Source organism: Salmo salar, chromosome 14 (genome assembly GCF_965601325.2).
Source record: "Salmo salar chromosome 14, fSalSal1, whole genome shotgun sequence".
Classification (NCBI taxonomy): Eukaryota; Metazoa; Chordata; class Actinopteri; order Salmoniformes; family Salmonidae; genus Salmo; species Salmo salar.
In genome coordinates this window covers 19250001-19265841 of record NC_138304.1, presented here as the reverse complement: position 1 = coordinate 19265841, position 15841 = coordinate 19250001, and the positions used below count along the sequence as shown (strand labels likewise).

General features: G+C 43.4%; 1 protein-coding gene across 2 annotated transcripts in view; it reads right to left on the bottom strand.

Annotated features, from left to right (window-relative positions):
- LOC106568848 (ephrin type-B receptor 1) overlaps positions 1-15841 on the bottom strand; it is a 296528-nt gene that overhangs the window by 92645 nt on the left and 188042 nt on the right. For both annotated transcript variants that reach the window (XM_045694009.2, XM_045694010.2), the window contains exon 4: positions 14485-14640. In XM_045694009.2, coding sequence (XP_045549965.1) covers positions 14485-14640 — 156 coding nt within the window. The remainder of the gene's footprint in view (positions 1-14484; positions 14641-15841) is intronic.

Sequence of the window (15841 nt, the reverse complement as noted above, 5' to 3'; positions counted from 1 at the left end):
ACTCTCCTGACATAATCTAATGTTTTGCTTTCGTTGTAAAGCCTTTTTGAAATCAGACAGTGTGGTTAGATAAAGGAGAGTCTTGTCTTTAAAATGCTGTAAAATAGTCATATGTTTGAAAAATGGAAGTTTTCGGATTTTCGAGGAGTTTGTATTTCGCGCCACGCCCATCATTGGATATTGGAGCAGGTGTTCCGCTAGCGGAACGTCTAGATGTAAGAGGCTAACAACTGTTGGAATTGAGGTGTGTTCCACCTCCTTAACAATTCATATAAGAAGTAAACCATTTCACTGTTGTGGACAAATTATTATTAAAATTATTTTTGAGTCTTTACTGAGCCAGACAAACTTCTCTCTTCAATGAGAGCCCAAGCACTTTGCCAGTGTTTCCCCAGATCAAGTATGAAGACATTGCACATCTCTAGTCAGAACAAGCCTTGCACAAACTTTTTCCCCAGGCACATTTTCTGGCTGGCGCCTGCATTGCCTTCATTGTTGTTTTCCTTACAAATTGGACTTTGGACAAGTGAGTGTTCCTATCAAAGTGTCTTATTTTCTGTATATTGTGTTGACGTTTCTACTGTAGCTCACCGTATGTATGGATCATTATGTATTTACTGTTTTATTCACGTTTTCAAGTACTGGTGACAATTCATGCATTCTGATTCTTGCAGAGATTGTAATGGTCACATATGATGTGTGTAAAATACTTTTTTGAAGGTTGTACTGATTATGATGAGCTATCGCTAAGCTATTTGCCAATTATTTGTGGCTCCATGTTTGTTGACATCATACAATGCATTCTAGTTGTCATGTAAGCGTCTGTCAGACCAAAGATGTTATAACAAGGGGTAGTTCACTCAACTGACTTATGATGCTTTCAAGACAACTGTGAACTCTGAAAAATACTAGGTCAAATCATGACGTCAGTGATCTTCAGCTCGGAAAGTTGGAGCTCTAGAAAGAGGCCTGAGTTCCCGAGTTGGAATTCCGAGTTGGATGACCATTCAAAACAATTTTTCCCAGTCAGAGCCTGTTTTATCAGAGTTCCCAGTTGTCTTGAACGCACTGAAGTTGAAGATTTCCCAGTACCCTGTTGTTTTGAACACGGCATCAGATTGTAACTCCTTTCCAGGGGTTTTATTTTTATTTAGCGTATAATCTTCTCCTGTGTTTGCCCCCCATTTATTGAGAAATCCCCCATTATAGTAATATTTCCTGCGTCATATCCCCCACGATACCTCCCACCATTTCTATCCCCCATGGACTTGAAAACCCCCCACAAATGAAAGGAACCCCCCCACAAGCCCCCCCTAAAATGGTTTAATCCCTGTTTAGCTTTCACGCTATGGTGAGGCTAGGCAATAGGCTTGTATTTGCTGTGATGATCTGTGAGGTGATGCCATTTTATTTGCTTTTTGATTTGTCAAAAATGGTCAATGACTTGTCAAGTCATGTGCCCCGGTTCTTGTATACACTGTAACAAGTACATCAAAGATTTGTAATATGCTGAAAAGGGGCTAAACTAAGTCCATATTTTTCAGGCAATGGGCACAGCCATCTTTGACTTTGTTTATTTACGTCTTATAGTGAATGACATTCTGGGATTAGGGAGTTTTCGCCAAGTCAAACATAAAGAAACATGGCTCCCATCATAAAGAATTTAGCTGCTGTTAGCTTAGCTGACACGCATTTCTTTTCTAAACAACATTACATTAGTCTCTTGTGCTCACCAGAGATGTGGTACATTGTAAACTAGTCTAGCTGTTAGGTTGCTAACTTATGTTTTGTTTTTTGTCAGCGCAAACTGTTATTTAGACTGGTTTATGGAATGAGTTTAACTGTGGATGTGTTCCGTGTTATGTTCAGATGATACAGTTCACATTTATCTTTTACAATAAAAGGGGAAATTGAGGAACATAAGTTGTGAAGACCTTTATTTCCCATCAGTACAAAACATTGTTTAGATGCTTTTCAGACAACAATGCTGTTTAAACTAGTTTGTTGCATCATACGTTCTGTTGCTACTGTTCCAATCACATATTTGAGATCGTACGCTGCTGGGACCACTCAACAATGATCACAAATATGTGATCATCCGCGTCAAAGGGTTAAAGTTATTCAATGTGACTTATTCAAGCACATGGGCTACACAAAAAGGTGTGTGAAAATGTATTGTCCGGATAGATCTGGGTTAAAAAATAAAGGACACTTTATTCAAGGAAGCCATATAAGCGTAGTATGACGCATCCCTTGAGTTTCCCATTACAGAGAGGTTGAGGGAAGGCAGTTGAAAATAAAGGAGACAAGAGAAATAAGCTGTATTAGCGTATTAGGACACAGCCCATAAGTTCCCTTCATGGAGGGCGAGGGCAGGTAGTTCAAACTAAAGGAAACAACAGAAGGAAGCTGTATTAGTGTATTAGGACACAGCCCTTAGTTTCCCATCGCCGAGGGGTAAGGGCAGGCAGTTGCTTCTGTCAACACAGCCACAATAAATCATTGTTCTTGCAAAGCCACGTGGGATAGCACTGGGACGCTTGGACAAAGCAGCGGAACACACAGAGGTGACGGAATGGCAGTGTTTCCGCAGCGACCTCGGCTTTGAGCCATGGTGACGACTAAGGGGTCAGTGACAGGGAGGACGTGACCCCCACAGTGTGGTTATTATGGTCTGCCACAAAGAGGACAGAAAGAGGATGGAATCCATCACCTCTAGATAGCCCACAGTTTTACCCAAAGCCACTTACAGTTAACATATATATTTTTTAAATTTATTTTGTATTTTTTAATTAACCTTTATTTAACTAGGCAAGTCAGTCATAATCAGGATGTTTCCCATGCAAAAAACAGACCAACAAGCACCATATTCATTGGCGCTATTGGGTGTGTGTACGAGAGCGAGAGAGAGATTATTTGTTATTGTTTATTTCATTTTTGTATATTATCTACTTCACTTGCTTTGTCAATGTTACCATATGTTTCCCATGCCAATAAAGCCCCTTGAATCGAATTGAATTGAGAGAGATATAGAACGAGGCAGGAGCCTAAGAGAATGAGAGAGATGTGCTAGACAGTGAGATAAGAAAGAGTGAACGAGAGGAGAGAGTGTGTGTGTTTGCAGAAATAGGGCAGAGATGGAGAGAACAGCTGCACTTACAATATGTCCCATGGGTATCACACACACACAGAGGTTTTACACTTTACATGTATATACATATAGTCCATATAATCACCATGACACACCTACTGCTGTGAGAACTGATATAAATGACCCTGCCTATGTGTTATATGACAGTCAGACTACATAGTACATGGCTTCTCATGGAACAAATACATATGACATGTAATCCCACTATCTGTTTGCATGTACATTATTCACATGCTTGTGTGCGGTCTGTTTTCATGTATGTATACAACAAAACAAAATGGCTGTGAGAGGAGTGGTGTGAGTTTGGCTCGGTGCATCTCGTCTCTGGGCCCCTGTTGGTAGCTGTATAGATTTCCCTATGCAGTGACGGATGGAGAAATCCGATGTGACTGCCACTTAACCGGTGATTTGCAGGCTATTATGGCTGCCCTTGGCTGTTTTAATTTGCCATGGGATTTAATTTGTCGAGTTCATTACTTACCGAGCTCCTACCCTGGCATTCATTTAGCCACACTAGTCAGCCTTGATTGTTGCTTACATCTCACACGCCACAATTAGGACGACTGCGCGATCATCAAGCGTTTTGTTTACTCCTAGTGACGTGTTAGAATGATTGGAGTGTTTGTGACAGTTTGTGTGGCGTGGGTTGGGTTAGGCTGTGTTTGTGTGTGTGTGTGTCTATGCATGCATGCATGAGTATGTGTGTATGTATGTACACGTGCATGCCCAATAGTGTTACTGTCAAACTCATCCCCACCATTGGCAACTAACTGATGAGGCATAGAGAATCCCATGTAACAGGTGGATAGAGAGTAATGTCTACAGCCCACATATTGTTGGGGGGCCAGAAAGGCCACGACCCCTGTTTGCCCCCTGGGCTGCCTGCTGATGTCAAGAGCACTTCAGCGCCACAAATATAAACAGCCCACCACATTGTTTACCCAGCCTGGCCCTCTAAGCCAATCCCAGTGCTTTGCAGGGCCTCCTTCACGCTGTTTGTCTTTTCAATGGGAAACAGCTCCTCAGGGACTCACTACAACTCCCTGTGTGGAGATCTGGAGCACAGACTGACTAAGGAATTGGGGGAAGATAAAAAGAAAGGCGGGTTGGTGCTGGCTGCTTTGTTTCAGAGGGAGAACTAAACGGAATGGCTCACACGCACATACATCTCAATTCTCCAATTGAATTCTTCTACAGCACATGTCGCTCACAAGTACCACACACCACCCATCAACTTGGTCCTGTCAGAAATAGCTGCAGTTGAGAAGCCCATCATGTCAATCACGTCACTGTCACGGTTGTCGTCGGTGAAGGAGGACCAATACGCAGCAGGTACGTGTATGCTCATCTTGAGAATTTATTAACTTGAAAAAATGAACGTACAAAATCACAAAACAAAAAGAACGAACGAACAACTACAAACAGTCTGGCTAGCATAGGCTCAACACAGAACAATCACCCACAAATCACAAACACAAACACACCCTAATATATGGGACTCTCAATCAAAGGCAGATAGACAACACCTGCCTTCAACTCAGAGTCCCAACCCCAATTAACCAAACATAGACATACACTCACTAGACTCCACATAGAACTACCTAGACATAAACCAAAACCCGGAAATACTAAACCAAACACCCTTTTAACAAACACACCACCCCGAACCACATAAAACAAATACCCTCTGCCACGCCCTGACCAAACTACAAAACAATTAACTTTATATACTGGCCAGGACGTGACAGTCACATCAATGCCATAGTCATTGCCTGTCTCGCGAGACGCATGGGGCTCGCAGCAATAACATGAACGAATGTGTTGCGCAAATTGTTTCCCTCAGTCGGCTGAATGCATCGCTCAGTTCATAGAAACGTGGTCTACGTGAGTAACCGTCGACATCTGCTATTAGCGCCTGAGACAAACGGAGCGGTAACAGCGGTTTCTAGCGTACCTTTGAGGAGAGGAAAAAACATCCAACAGATTTGGCTCTAGCTTTTGAACAGTTGGAGCTATTAGCGACTACAACCACCTTCCTGGTAGGGCGGTGTGCCCAGCGAAGTTGTTTCAAGAAAAGTGCCTTCCTCGGAAATATTACTGACTTCCACCGCACTAGATAGAACAGGAGAAGTCTAACACACAGGTGGGCTGGTCTGCTTGATCTACAAAAGCTCAAATATCAGTGCCTAACAAGGAGCGCAGGATGTGAAAGAGATTGCTAGAGAAGACTGAATGCTCGTGTGTGTTGAGGTCTAAAGCACAGCACCATCTCTCTCTCGGCAGGCAGCAGTGCAGGCAGAGGGATTAGCCCAGGCCAGGCAATTACACTGGCTTAGCTCTGTTGACTAGTGCATTACTGGCAGAACCAGCAGCTTGCTTACTCTACCGCTGCAGAAGGAGAGGAGGAGAGAAGGAGAGGAGGAGGAAGAGGAGGGACGGTGAGAAAAAGGGAGGAGAGATGGAGAAGATGAGAGAGGGAGAGAATGACAATTGGAGGAAAGGAGAGAAAGGAGGAAAAGGAGCAAGGAGAAATGGGAGGAGAAGGAGCAAGATAGGAGAGAAGATGGACAAAAAATAACATGACAAGTCGAAACATGAGAAAAGGCATGAGGGAGAGTAATTAGGAGGAGATATGGTGAAAATGAGGACAGCAGAACAGGAGAAAGGTTGAAAAGGAGAGAAGAATTGCCTGAGAAAACATCTCTCTCAGCCTGTCCTTAGAGTGCAGAATGTTAGGAGGTTTATGGATTTGTGGCCTGAGGTCCAGACAGTGTGCAACAGAGATCAAGGAAGCATCTGGAAGCTTGGCCACAGTTATGAGTTGAGGTTCTCTTTCCATGAACTCAACCATGCTACTTAATTTAGCAATTTCCCTTCCTCTTCACACAGAGGAGCCACAACATATTTCTCCCTTACTCCCCTCCATCCCTGTATCTCACTTATCAGCAAGAGTTCCACTGGCCCACTCCCACCGACTCCCACCAATTAATGGCCAGGCCTGTCAGTCTGCCTCTCTCCCCCACACAGAGAGAGGCCTGTGGGTCCAGGAACTGGGGGAAGGCTGGGGAAAGCCTGGGGGTGGTGGAGAGAGGGAAGCGCCGTGCAGAGCGACCCTTTTCCAAAGGCCTCCGACAGTGGGTAGCATAGCCGAGGGGAATGGGCCTCGTGCTGGAAGACAGAGGGTTTGACGGCCTCCCTAGTGGAAGAGGAAAGGGGAGATGGAGGTTGTTTGAAGTGGAGCCTCGGCTTGGTGAGTCCCATGGGGGGTGAGGGTATGGTAAGAGAGGGCTCATTGCTACTTCATTTCTCCATTTCCCTCCCTCTTCACACAGTGAAGCCACAGCACACTTCTCCCCTATTCCCCTCCATCTCTATAGGTGTTTCTCAATATGCATACTACCGTGCTCCACACACTCATGCTCCGAGTTCCTTCTTTGATGACGTTCTCTTGAGTACGTTGTTTTGAGGACCAGAGGTTGGAGAACACATAAAAATGTACATTTGCGCACTCCTGTGCTACTGCATTGCCTTTGACCAATAGAGACCAAAACATATATATTACATAAAGCAAACGCAACCTTGTGACTTAATAATTATCAGCTAGCTGTATGTGAATCGCATTAATCTAGCTAGCCAGATAGTTTTAGATGTGAAAAACAACCTAAAACGAATGTTGTTATGAAAGGTAGATGGCCAACGTTAGCTACCAATTCTTCGTGGGTGCCTAGCTAGCTACCAATTCTTTGTCAGTTAGCCTGTGGCCTATGCACACTACTGTGGATATTCTAGGCAGGTGTATGCACACTACAGTGGATATTCTAGGCAAGTCTATGCACACTACTGTGGATATTCTAGGCAGGTCTATGCACACTACAGTGGATATTCTAGGCAGGTCTATGCACACTACTGTGGATATTCTAGGCAGGTCTATGCACACTACAGTGGATAGGTCGACGGGTGGATGGGTTAATAAAAAAATAAAACATTTTTAAACGAGATGTGATTGGGAACCTTGTCATTCCGAAGTCAGAGTTCATTTTCTCTTGCTTCTGCTCAATACCAGCAGCCATTATTTTCAATAAATAATTTGTCCATGGTTGCGTCATATTACATCAACAATCCTGGGAATATTTTAGTTGAATCTTGCGTCGATGCATGCTTTGAAATGTGTACAAACGAAGTACTCATCTGAGAACTGTCCTCCGTGCTCCGTTTCGCATACGTTAATTTGGACTCATACTCCGTTTTGTGCTCCAATTTGCATGCTCAGAGAACGCTAGCATGCATATTGAGAAACACCCTGTATCTCATTTCTCCCCAACTAATTAATATACAACAGTTCCACTGGCCCACTCCCACCAGCTCCCACCAATTAATGGCCAGGCCTGTCAGTCTCCCTCTCTCCCACACACCGAGAGAGGCCTGTGGGCCCAGCAGGCAGGCAGGCAGCCCTGGACCAGACAGTGGTGAGGGAACTGGGGAAAGTCTGGGGGAAGCCTGAGGCCTGGTGAGGGAGAGGGGAGTGCCATGCTGGGCGAGCCCGTCCCAATGGCCTACGATGGCGGGTAGCAAAGCCGAGGGGAGTGGGCCCCGTGCTGGGAGACAGAGGGTTTGGTGGTCCTCCTAGATGGACGTTGTTTGAAGTGGAGCCTCGGCTCGGTGGGTCCCACAGGGGGTCAGCGGGTGGTGAGAAGGGGATTGTTTTGGCCAATCCATCACCCTGCTAATCAGAGAGAAAGATCTGGAGCATAGTACAGTACAGGGTCTGATGCTGCTGCTACTACTACTACTACTACTACTACTACTACATTTTACATTTTAGTCATTTAGCAGACGCTCTTATCCAGAGTGACTTACAGTAGTGAATACATACATTTCATTCATAATTTTTTATTTTATTTTTTATTTTTTTATTTTTTGTACTGGCCCCCCGTGGGAATCGAACCCACAACCCTGGCGTTGCACACACCATGCTGGCATTGCACACACCATGCTGGCGTTGCAAACACCATGCTCTACCAACTGAGCTACTGCTAATACTACTACTGCTGCTGCTACTGCTACTACTTATACTACTGCTGCCATCGGGCGTCTGGCATTGCCATCGGCCGTTGAGGAAATGTTTCCTTTGAAATCAATGAAAGCTGCTTCACTGCCCGTGTTGTGCTTGCGTTGCATCACGTCCAATGGCAGCATCCAAGCTCAAGAATTGCCAAGGTTTAATTCTTGATGACTGATGCGCAGCTTTATTTCTATCTTGTGAATTGAAATAATGAGAAATAAAGTACATTTTGGTTGCATATGGCCTCTACTATACACCACTGGTTATTTTAGTAAGATGTATGAAGTCAAGAAGCTACTAATACTAGCTAGCTAGCTACATTGACTAACTAGGTTCACAATTTAAACAAAAGCAACGTGTGTAATTAGAGAATAGATAATCATTTAGTACAACCACGACCAACAATTTAATACTTGATGGCTGGCGCGCGTGTTCATTCTATCTTGTGAATTGAAATAATGAGAAATAAAATTGATTTTGGTTGCATATGGCCTCAACGATACACCACTGGTTATTTTAGTAAGATGTATGAAGTCAAGAAGCTACTAATACTAGCTAGCTAGCAAGCTATATTGACTAGCTAGGTTCACAATTTAAACAAAAGCAACTTAAGAAATTAGAGAATCATTAAAGCTGCAATATGTAACTTTTGGGGCAACCCGACCAAATTCACATAGAAATGTGAGTTATAGGTCTGTCATTCTCATTGAAAGCAAGTCTAAGACGCGGTAGATCTGTTCTATGTTGCTATTTTTATGATTCCTGTTCTTAAGTTTCGTTTTTGTGTCTTTTACTTTATGTTTTGTACACCAGCTTCAAACAGCTGAAAATGCAATATTTCTGGTTATGGAAAATATATTTCACAGCAGTTTAGAGGGTACAATGATTCTCTAAGCTATACCTGCTTGTTTTGTCACATAAACTGAAATAAGGCAAACTATTAGAATTTTTACAACTAGGAAAAGGCGGAACAATTTCTGCAAAGTGCATCTTTAAGTCCAACCACTAGCAACAATGAGTACTTGCAAATAACTGGACCAAAGCTATTGTACTTAGGCATTATTGATGAATATGGTACAGTACAGCAGGCAAAATACAATAAAGATGCTCTTTCCCTCTGCTCCTCTCTGCTCTCAAAACAACTCGCTCTGTGTAGCAGGTAGAATGTCACATTGACACGGCACTGATGGAAAAGAAACACAATGCTTATAGTGGAGCTGAAGTGTAATACTACTACTGCTGCTACTACTACTGTTACTGCTGCTACTACTACTACTACTACTACTACTACTACTACTACTACTACTACTGTTACTGCTGCTACTACTACTGTTACTACTACTACTACTACTACTACTACTACTACTACTGTTACTGCTGCTACTACTACTGCTACTACTACTACTACTACTACTACTACTACTACTACTACTACTGTTACTGCTGCTACTACTACTGTTACTGCTGCTACTACTACTACTACTACTACTACTACTACTACTACTACTGCTGCTACTACTATTGTTACTACTACTACTACTACTACTACTACTGCTACTACTACTGTTACTACTACTACTACTACTACTACTACTGTTACTGCTGCTACTACTACTACTACTACTACTACTACTACTATTACTGTTGCTACTACTGTCACTGCTGCTACTACTACTGTTACTGCTGCTACTACTACTACTACTACTACTGTTACTGCTGCTACTACTACTGTTACTGCTGCTACTACTACTACTACTGTTACTGCTGCTACTACTACTGTTACTGCTGCTACTACTACTACTACTACTGTTAATGCTGCTACTACTACTGTTACTGCTGCTACTACTACTACTACTACTACTACGACTACTACTGTTACTGCTGCTACTACTACTGTTACTGCTGCTACTACTACTACTACTACTACTACTACTACTGCTACTACTACTGTTACTGCTGCTACTACTACTGTTACTGCTGCTACTGCTGTTACTTCAACTAATACTACTACTGTTGCTACTACTGTCGCTGCTGCTACTACTACTGTTACTGCTGCTAGTACTACTACTACTACTACTACTACTGTTACTGCTGCTACTACTACTGTTACTGCTGCTACTACTACTGTTACTGCTACTACTACTACTACTGTTACTGCTGCTACTACTACTGTTACTGCTGCTACTACTACTACTACTACTACTGTTACTGCTGCTACTACTACTGTTACTGCTGCTACTACTTCTACTACTACGACTACTACTGTTACTGCTGCTACTACTACTGTTACTGCTGCTACTACTACTACTACTACTACTACTACTACTACTACTGCTACTACTACTGTTACTGCTGCTACTACTACTACTGTTACTGCTGCTACTACTACTACTACTACTACTGCTGCTACTATTACTGTTGCTACTACTGTTACTGCTGCTACTACTGTTACTGCTACTAATACTACTACTACTGTTACTACTTCTGTCACTGCTGCTACTGCCACTACTACTACTACTGCTACTATTACTGTTGCTACTACTGTTACTGCTGCTATTGCTGTTACTGCTACTACTACTACTACTGCAACTACTACTGTTACTATTCCTGCTGCTACTATTATTACTACTCCTACTGCTGCTACTATTATTACTACTCCTACTGCTGCTACTACTACTAGTACTACTACTACTACTATTACTACTATTACTACTACTACTGCTGCTACTTCTATTACTACTACTGCTACTACTACTACTACTACTACTATAATTACTACTGCTGCCAGGATTAGGAAAAAATGCAGAGCCACTTGCAGGTAGTGTTGGGAAGCATTGAATAGAAAATGCTACTTGGCCAGTGGAGGCTGCTGAGGGGATGACGGCTCATAGGAATGGCTGGAATGGAGTCAATGGGGTAGAATCAACCACATGGAAACCATGTGTTTGATGTGCTTCATACCACTCCATTGACTCCATTCCAACCCTTGTTATGAGCTGTCGTCCCCTCAGCAGCCTCCACTGGCCTTGGCGTAGTATGGGAAGAGCAACATGTTGGGCCGAGGCAGCGTTCAGGCAAGAGACTCACCAGGAGAGTGAGCAGATATCATAGTGGAAAGGGTGCATTCAACAGCCTTAAGGTGGAAATGGATACTCTTTGGGAGTGTTCAGAGATTCAAAGCCGAAAGCTATAGTGTTCTACAGGGAACGTGCATAGAGTCAAGTTGGAGAGTAGTGCTATTCTTGAGGGAGCACTGAAAAACCTGGAGAGCTACGGTGAACTTGAGGAATGTTCAGAGCCTCAAGGCAGACAAGGATGCCACACTCGGGGAGCATTCAAAGTCTCAAGGTGCAAATGGGTTCTATTCTTGAGGGGGAATTCAAAGCATCGACATGGAGAGGGCTGCCTCACTTGGAACGGGCATTCAAGACTTGAAAGAGGAGCGGCATGTTGATGTTGCACTAGGGGAGCGTTCAAGGTCTCAAGGCGAAGAGAAACGCTGCAGAGCACATGGCTTGACATACATATACAGTTGAAGTCGGAAGTTTACATACACTTAGGTTGGAGTCATTAAAGCTCATTATTCAACCACTCCACAAATTTCTTGTTAACAAACTATAGTTTTGGCAAGTCGGTTAGGACATCTACTTTGTGCATGACACAAGTAATTTTTCCAACAATTGTTTACGGACAGATTATTTCACTTATAATTTACTGTATCACAATTCAAGTGGGTCAGAAGTTTACATACACTAAGTTGACTGTCCCTTTAAACAGCTTGGAAAATTCCAGAAAATGATGTCATGGCTTTAGAAGCTTCTGATAGGCTAATTTACATTATTTGAGGCAATTGGAGGTGAATCTGTGGATGTATTTCAAGGCCTACCTTCAAACTCAGTGCCTCTTTGCTTGACATCATGGGAAAATCAAAAGAAATCAGCCAAGACCTCAGAAAAAGAATTGTAGACCTCCACAAGTCTGGTTCCTCATTGGGAGAAATTTCTAAATGCCTGAAGGTACGATGTTCATCTGTACAAACAATATTCCGCAAGTATAAACGCCATGGGACCACGCAGCCGTCATACCGCTCAAGAAGGAGAAGCGTTCTGTCTCCTAGAGATTAACGTACTTTGGTGCGAAAAGTGCAAATCAATCCCAGAACAACAGCAAAGGACCTTGTGACGATGCTGGAGGAAACAGGTACAAAAGTATCTATATCCACAGTAAAATGAGTCCTATATCGACATAACCTGAAAGGCCGCTCAGCAAGGAAGCAGACACTGCTCCGAAACCGCCATAAAAAAGCCAGACTACGGTTTGCAACTGCACATGGGGACAAAGATCGTACTTTTTGGAGAAATGTTCTCTGGTCTGATGAAACAAAAATAGAATTGTTTGGCCATAATGACCATCGTTATGGTTGGAGGAAAAAGGGGGAGGCTTGCAAGCCAAAGAATACCATCCCATCCATGAAGCACGGGGGTGGCAGCATCATGTTGTGGGGGTGCTTTGCTGCAGGAGGAACTGGTGCACTTCACAAAATAGATGGTATCAAGAGGAAGGAAAATTCTGTGGATATATTGAAGCAACATCTCAAGACATCAGTTAGGAAGCTAAACGGGTCTTCCAAATGGACAATGACCCCAAGCATACTTCCAAAGTTGTGGCAAAATGGGCTTAATAAGGACAACAAAGTCAACGTATTTGAGTGGCCATCACAATGCCCTGACCTGAATCCTACAGAAAATTTGTGGGCAGAACTAAAAAAGTGTGTGCGAGCAAGGAGGCCTACAAACCTGACTCAGTTACACCAGCTCTGTCAGGAGGAATGGGCCAAAATTCACCCAACTTATTGTGGGAAGCTTGTGGAAGGCTACCCGAAACGTTTGACCCAAGTTAAACAATTTAAAGGCAATGCTTCCAAATACTAATTGAGTATATGTTAATTAACTTCTGACCCACTGGGAATGTGATGAAATAAATAAAAGCTGAAATAAATAATTCCCTCTACTATTATTTTGACATTTCCCCATCTTAAAATAAAGTGGTGATCCTAACTGACCTAAGACAGGGAATTGTTACTAGGATTAAATGTCAGGAATTGTGAAAAACTGAGTTTAAATGTATTTGGCTAAGGTGTATGTAAACTTCTGACTTCAACTGTAGCTACAGTATGCTTCCACAGACACAGACAGTTCTGGTAGCACCAGCCAGACCAGAGGAACAGAACTGGACATACACCGTGTCTCTGAACCAATTAGCTAAGGCTCCATGAATTAGCAAGATATAATTTTAAAAAACATTCCCAGACTAATACTGTAGCTCTAGTGCTGCTCCATAGTGAGGAGTATGGAGAACCATGAATAAGATCCTCCATTAGGGCCAGTGTGTGTGTCTGTGTGCATGAACATCTGTGTGTGTGTGTGTGTGTGTGTGTGTGTGTGTGTGTGTGTGTGTGCGTGCGTGCGTGCTTTCGGGGCTTCGGGGCTTCAGTGTTCTTCTCTGCCATAATTGCATGTCAATGGGGACTTGTGATGAGCTTAGCGTATTGTTTTCATGTGTTAAGGTAAGTATGAGGGCATGAACAGGCTTATTGGCTATCCGGTGTTCTGTATGTGAGGAGGCTAGTTGGTGTGTCTGCTGTGTCTATCAGTATAATGAGGACTGTGGTCTACACTAGGGGAAGATGGATTTATGTACTACACACTACACTACTAAAGTCGTAAACAGTGTCTAACAGAGTTAGAGTAGGAACAGTACCATAAAGATACTCACTGGTACAGGGCATGTCTAGCTGTACACAGTTAGAGTAGGAACAGTACCATAAAGATACTCACTGGTGCAGGGCATGTCTAGCTGTACACAGTTAGAGTAGGAACAGTACCATAAAGATACTCACTGGTGCAGGGCATGTCTAGCTGTACACAGTTAGAGTAGGAACAGTACGATAAAGATACTCACTGGTGCAGGGCATGTCTAGCTGTACACAGTTAGAGTAGGAACAGTACCATAAAGATACTCACTGGTGCAGGGCATGTCAGGCTGTACACAGTTAGAGTAGGAACAGTACCATAAAGATACTCACTGGTGCAGGGCATGTCTAGCTGTACACAGTTAGAGTAGGAACAGTACCATAAAGATACTCACTGGTGCAGGGCATGTCTAGCTGTACACAGTTAGAGTAGGAACAGTACCATAAAGATACTCACTGGTGCAGGGCATGTCTAGCTGTACAGAGTTAGAGTAGGAACAGTGCCATAAAGATACTCACTGGTGCAGGGCATGTCAGGCTGGTCCATGTCACCGCGGTAGTAACCATTACGGCAGATGCAGATAGTGGCGGCCTCGGCTGCAGAGCGGCTGTTGGAGGGGCACTGCAGACACAGGCCTGGACCCTGGGTTGACTTGAATGTCCCTGGGGGGCAGGCTACAGGGGGAGAGAAGGACAAAACAACATTAGTTATTAAGATAATACAAAGTATTTTGGCCTAGGGCAAAACATGTACACAGTACACTGCCTTGCATCCTGGCTTGACTTGAGGCACTGGCTTACATAGTGGGAGAGGGGACAAAATACATCAAAAGACACATTAGATAATGCCAAAGCTATATAGGAATTTTCTGTTTATCATTGTACGCACGATAGAAGAGCACAATATCTCTCTCTCTCTCTCTCTCTCTCTCTCTCTCTCTTTCTCTCTCTCTCTCTCTCTCTCTCGGCTTTCTCCCTCTCTTTCGTCTCCGTCTTTCCTTGTCTTTCTCTTTCACACTTCCCTCCCTCCCTCCTTCCCTCTAACGTCCCTTCAACCAAATCTCTCATCCCATCCCTCTGTCTTACTTTATTATAAGTGACTACATCCAGCCCCATTGATTTCCACAGTGATAACACCCCTCCTTCAACAATAGCAGTAGCAGATTCATTCCACTATGTTCTCTAATGTAAATGGAAGGCTGGGGAACGGGGAAAGAGGAAGGACAAAGATGATTGTGCCTGATATGACTGCGTCCCTAAGCTCAGGCAATAACCACATCCATTTCGCAATGCTGCAGGAATAAAATGATGGGAAAAAAGAGGGGTCTCTCTCCTCCAAAGAGAGGTATTTTACAGGCTATAATAACTGTGATGAATGCCTAATATTTTAGCTAGCTTCCTCATAGGGTTTAAGAGGGGCTACAACCCGAGAATAACTAGGTCTATAAATGTAACAGGACAAGCCACTCACTTCCTCCATCTGTGGTTATGTTCTGGAGTGAAACCGTGTAATGGCTTGGCTGTGGGTGGGAAATGTGGGGTGCGCTTTTGCGACTTGCCCAATGACAGCACATTCAATCCTTCTGATACGACCCTTTTGATACATGACTTCACCGTATAAAGTAGGACTGAGGATTGGTCTTCAATATACAAATATAACACTGAGGTCAAATTTGATGGGAATGGGGGAACAACAGACAGGTAGATGCCCAATGTTTAACTAGGAGTTTTTAACGTGAAAAAAACTCTCGACCCCACAAGCTAAAACCTAGGGCCCGCAGTCATGTCACACTGCAGGAAAAGGACAAACATATGCGAAACACTGCAGAGGGACAAATAGAGAGTTACTCCCTACTGTAATGAGTGGGGAGCTATC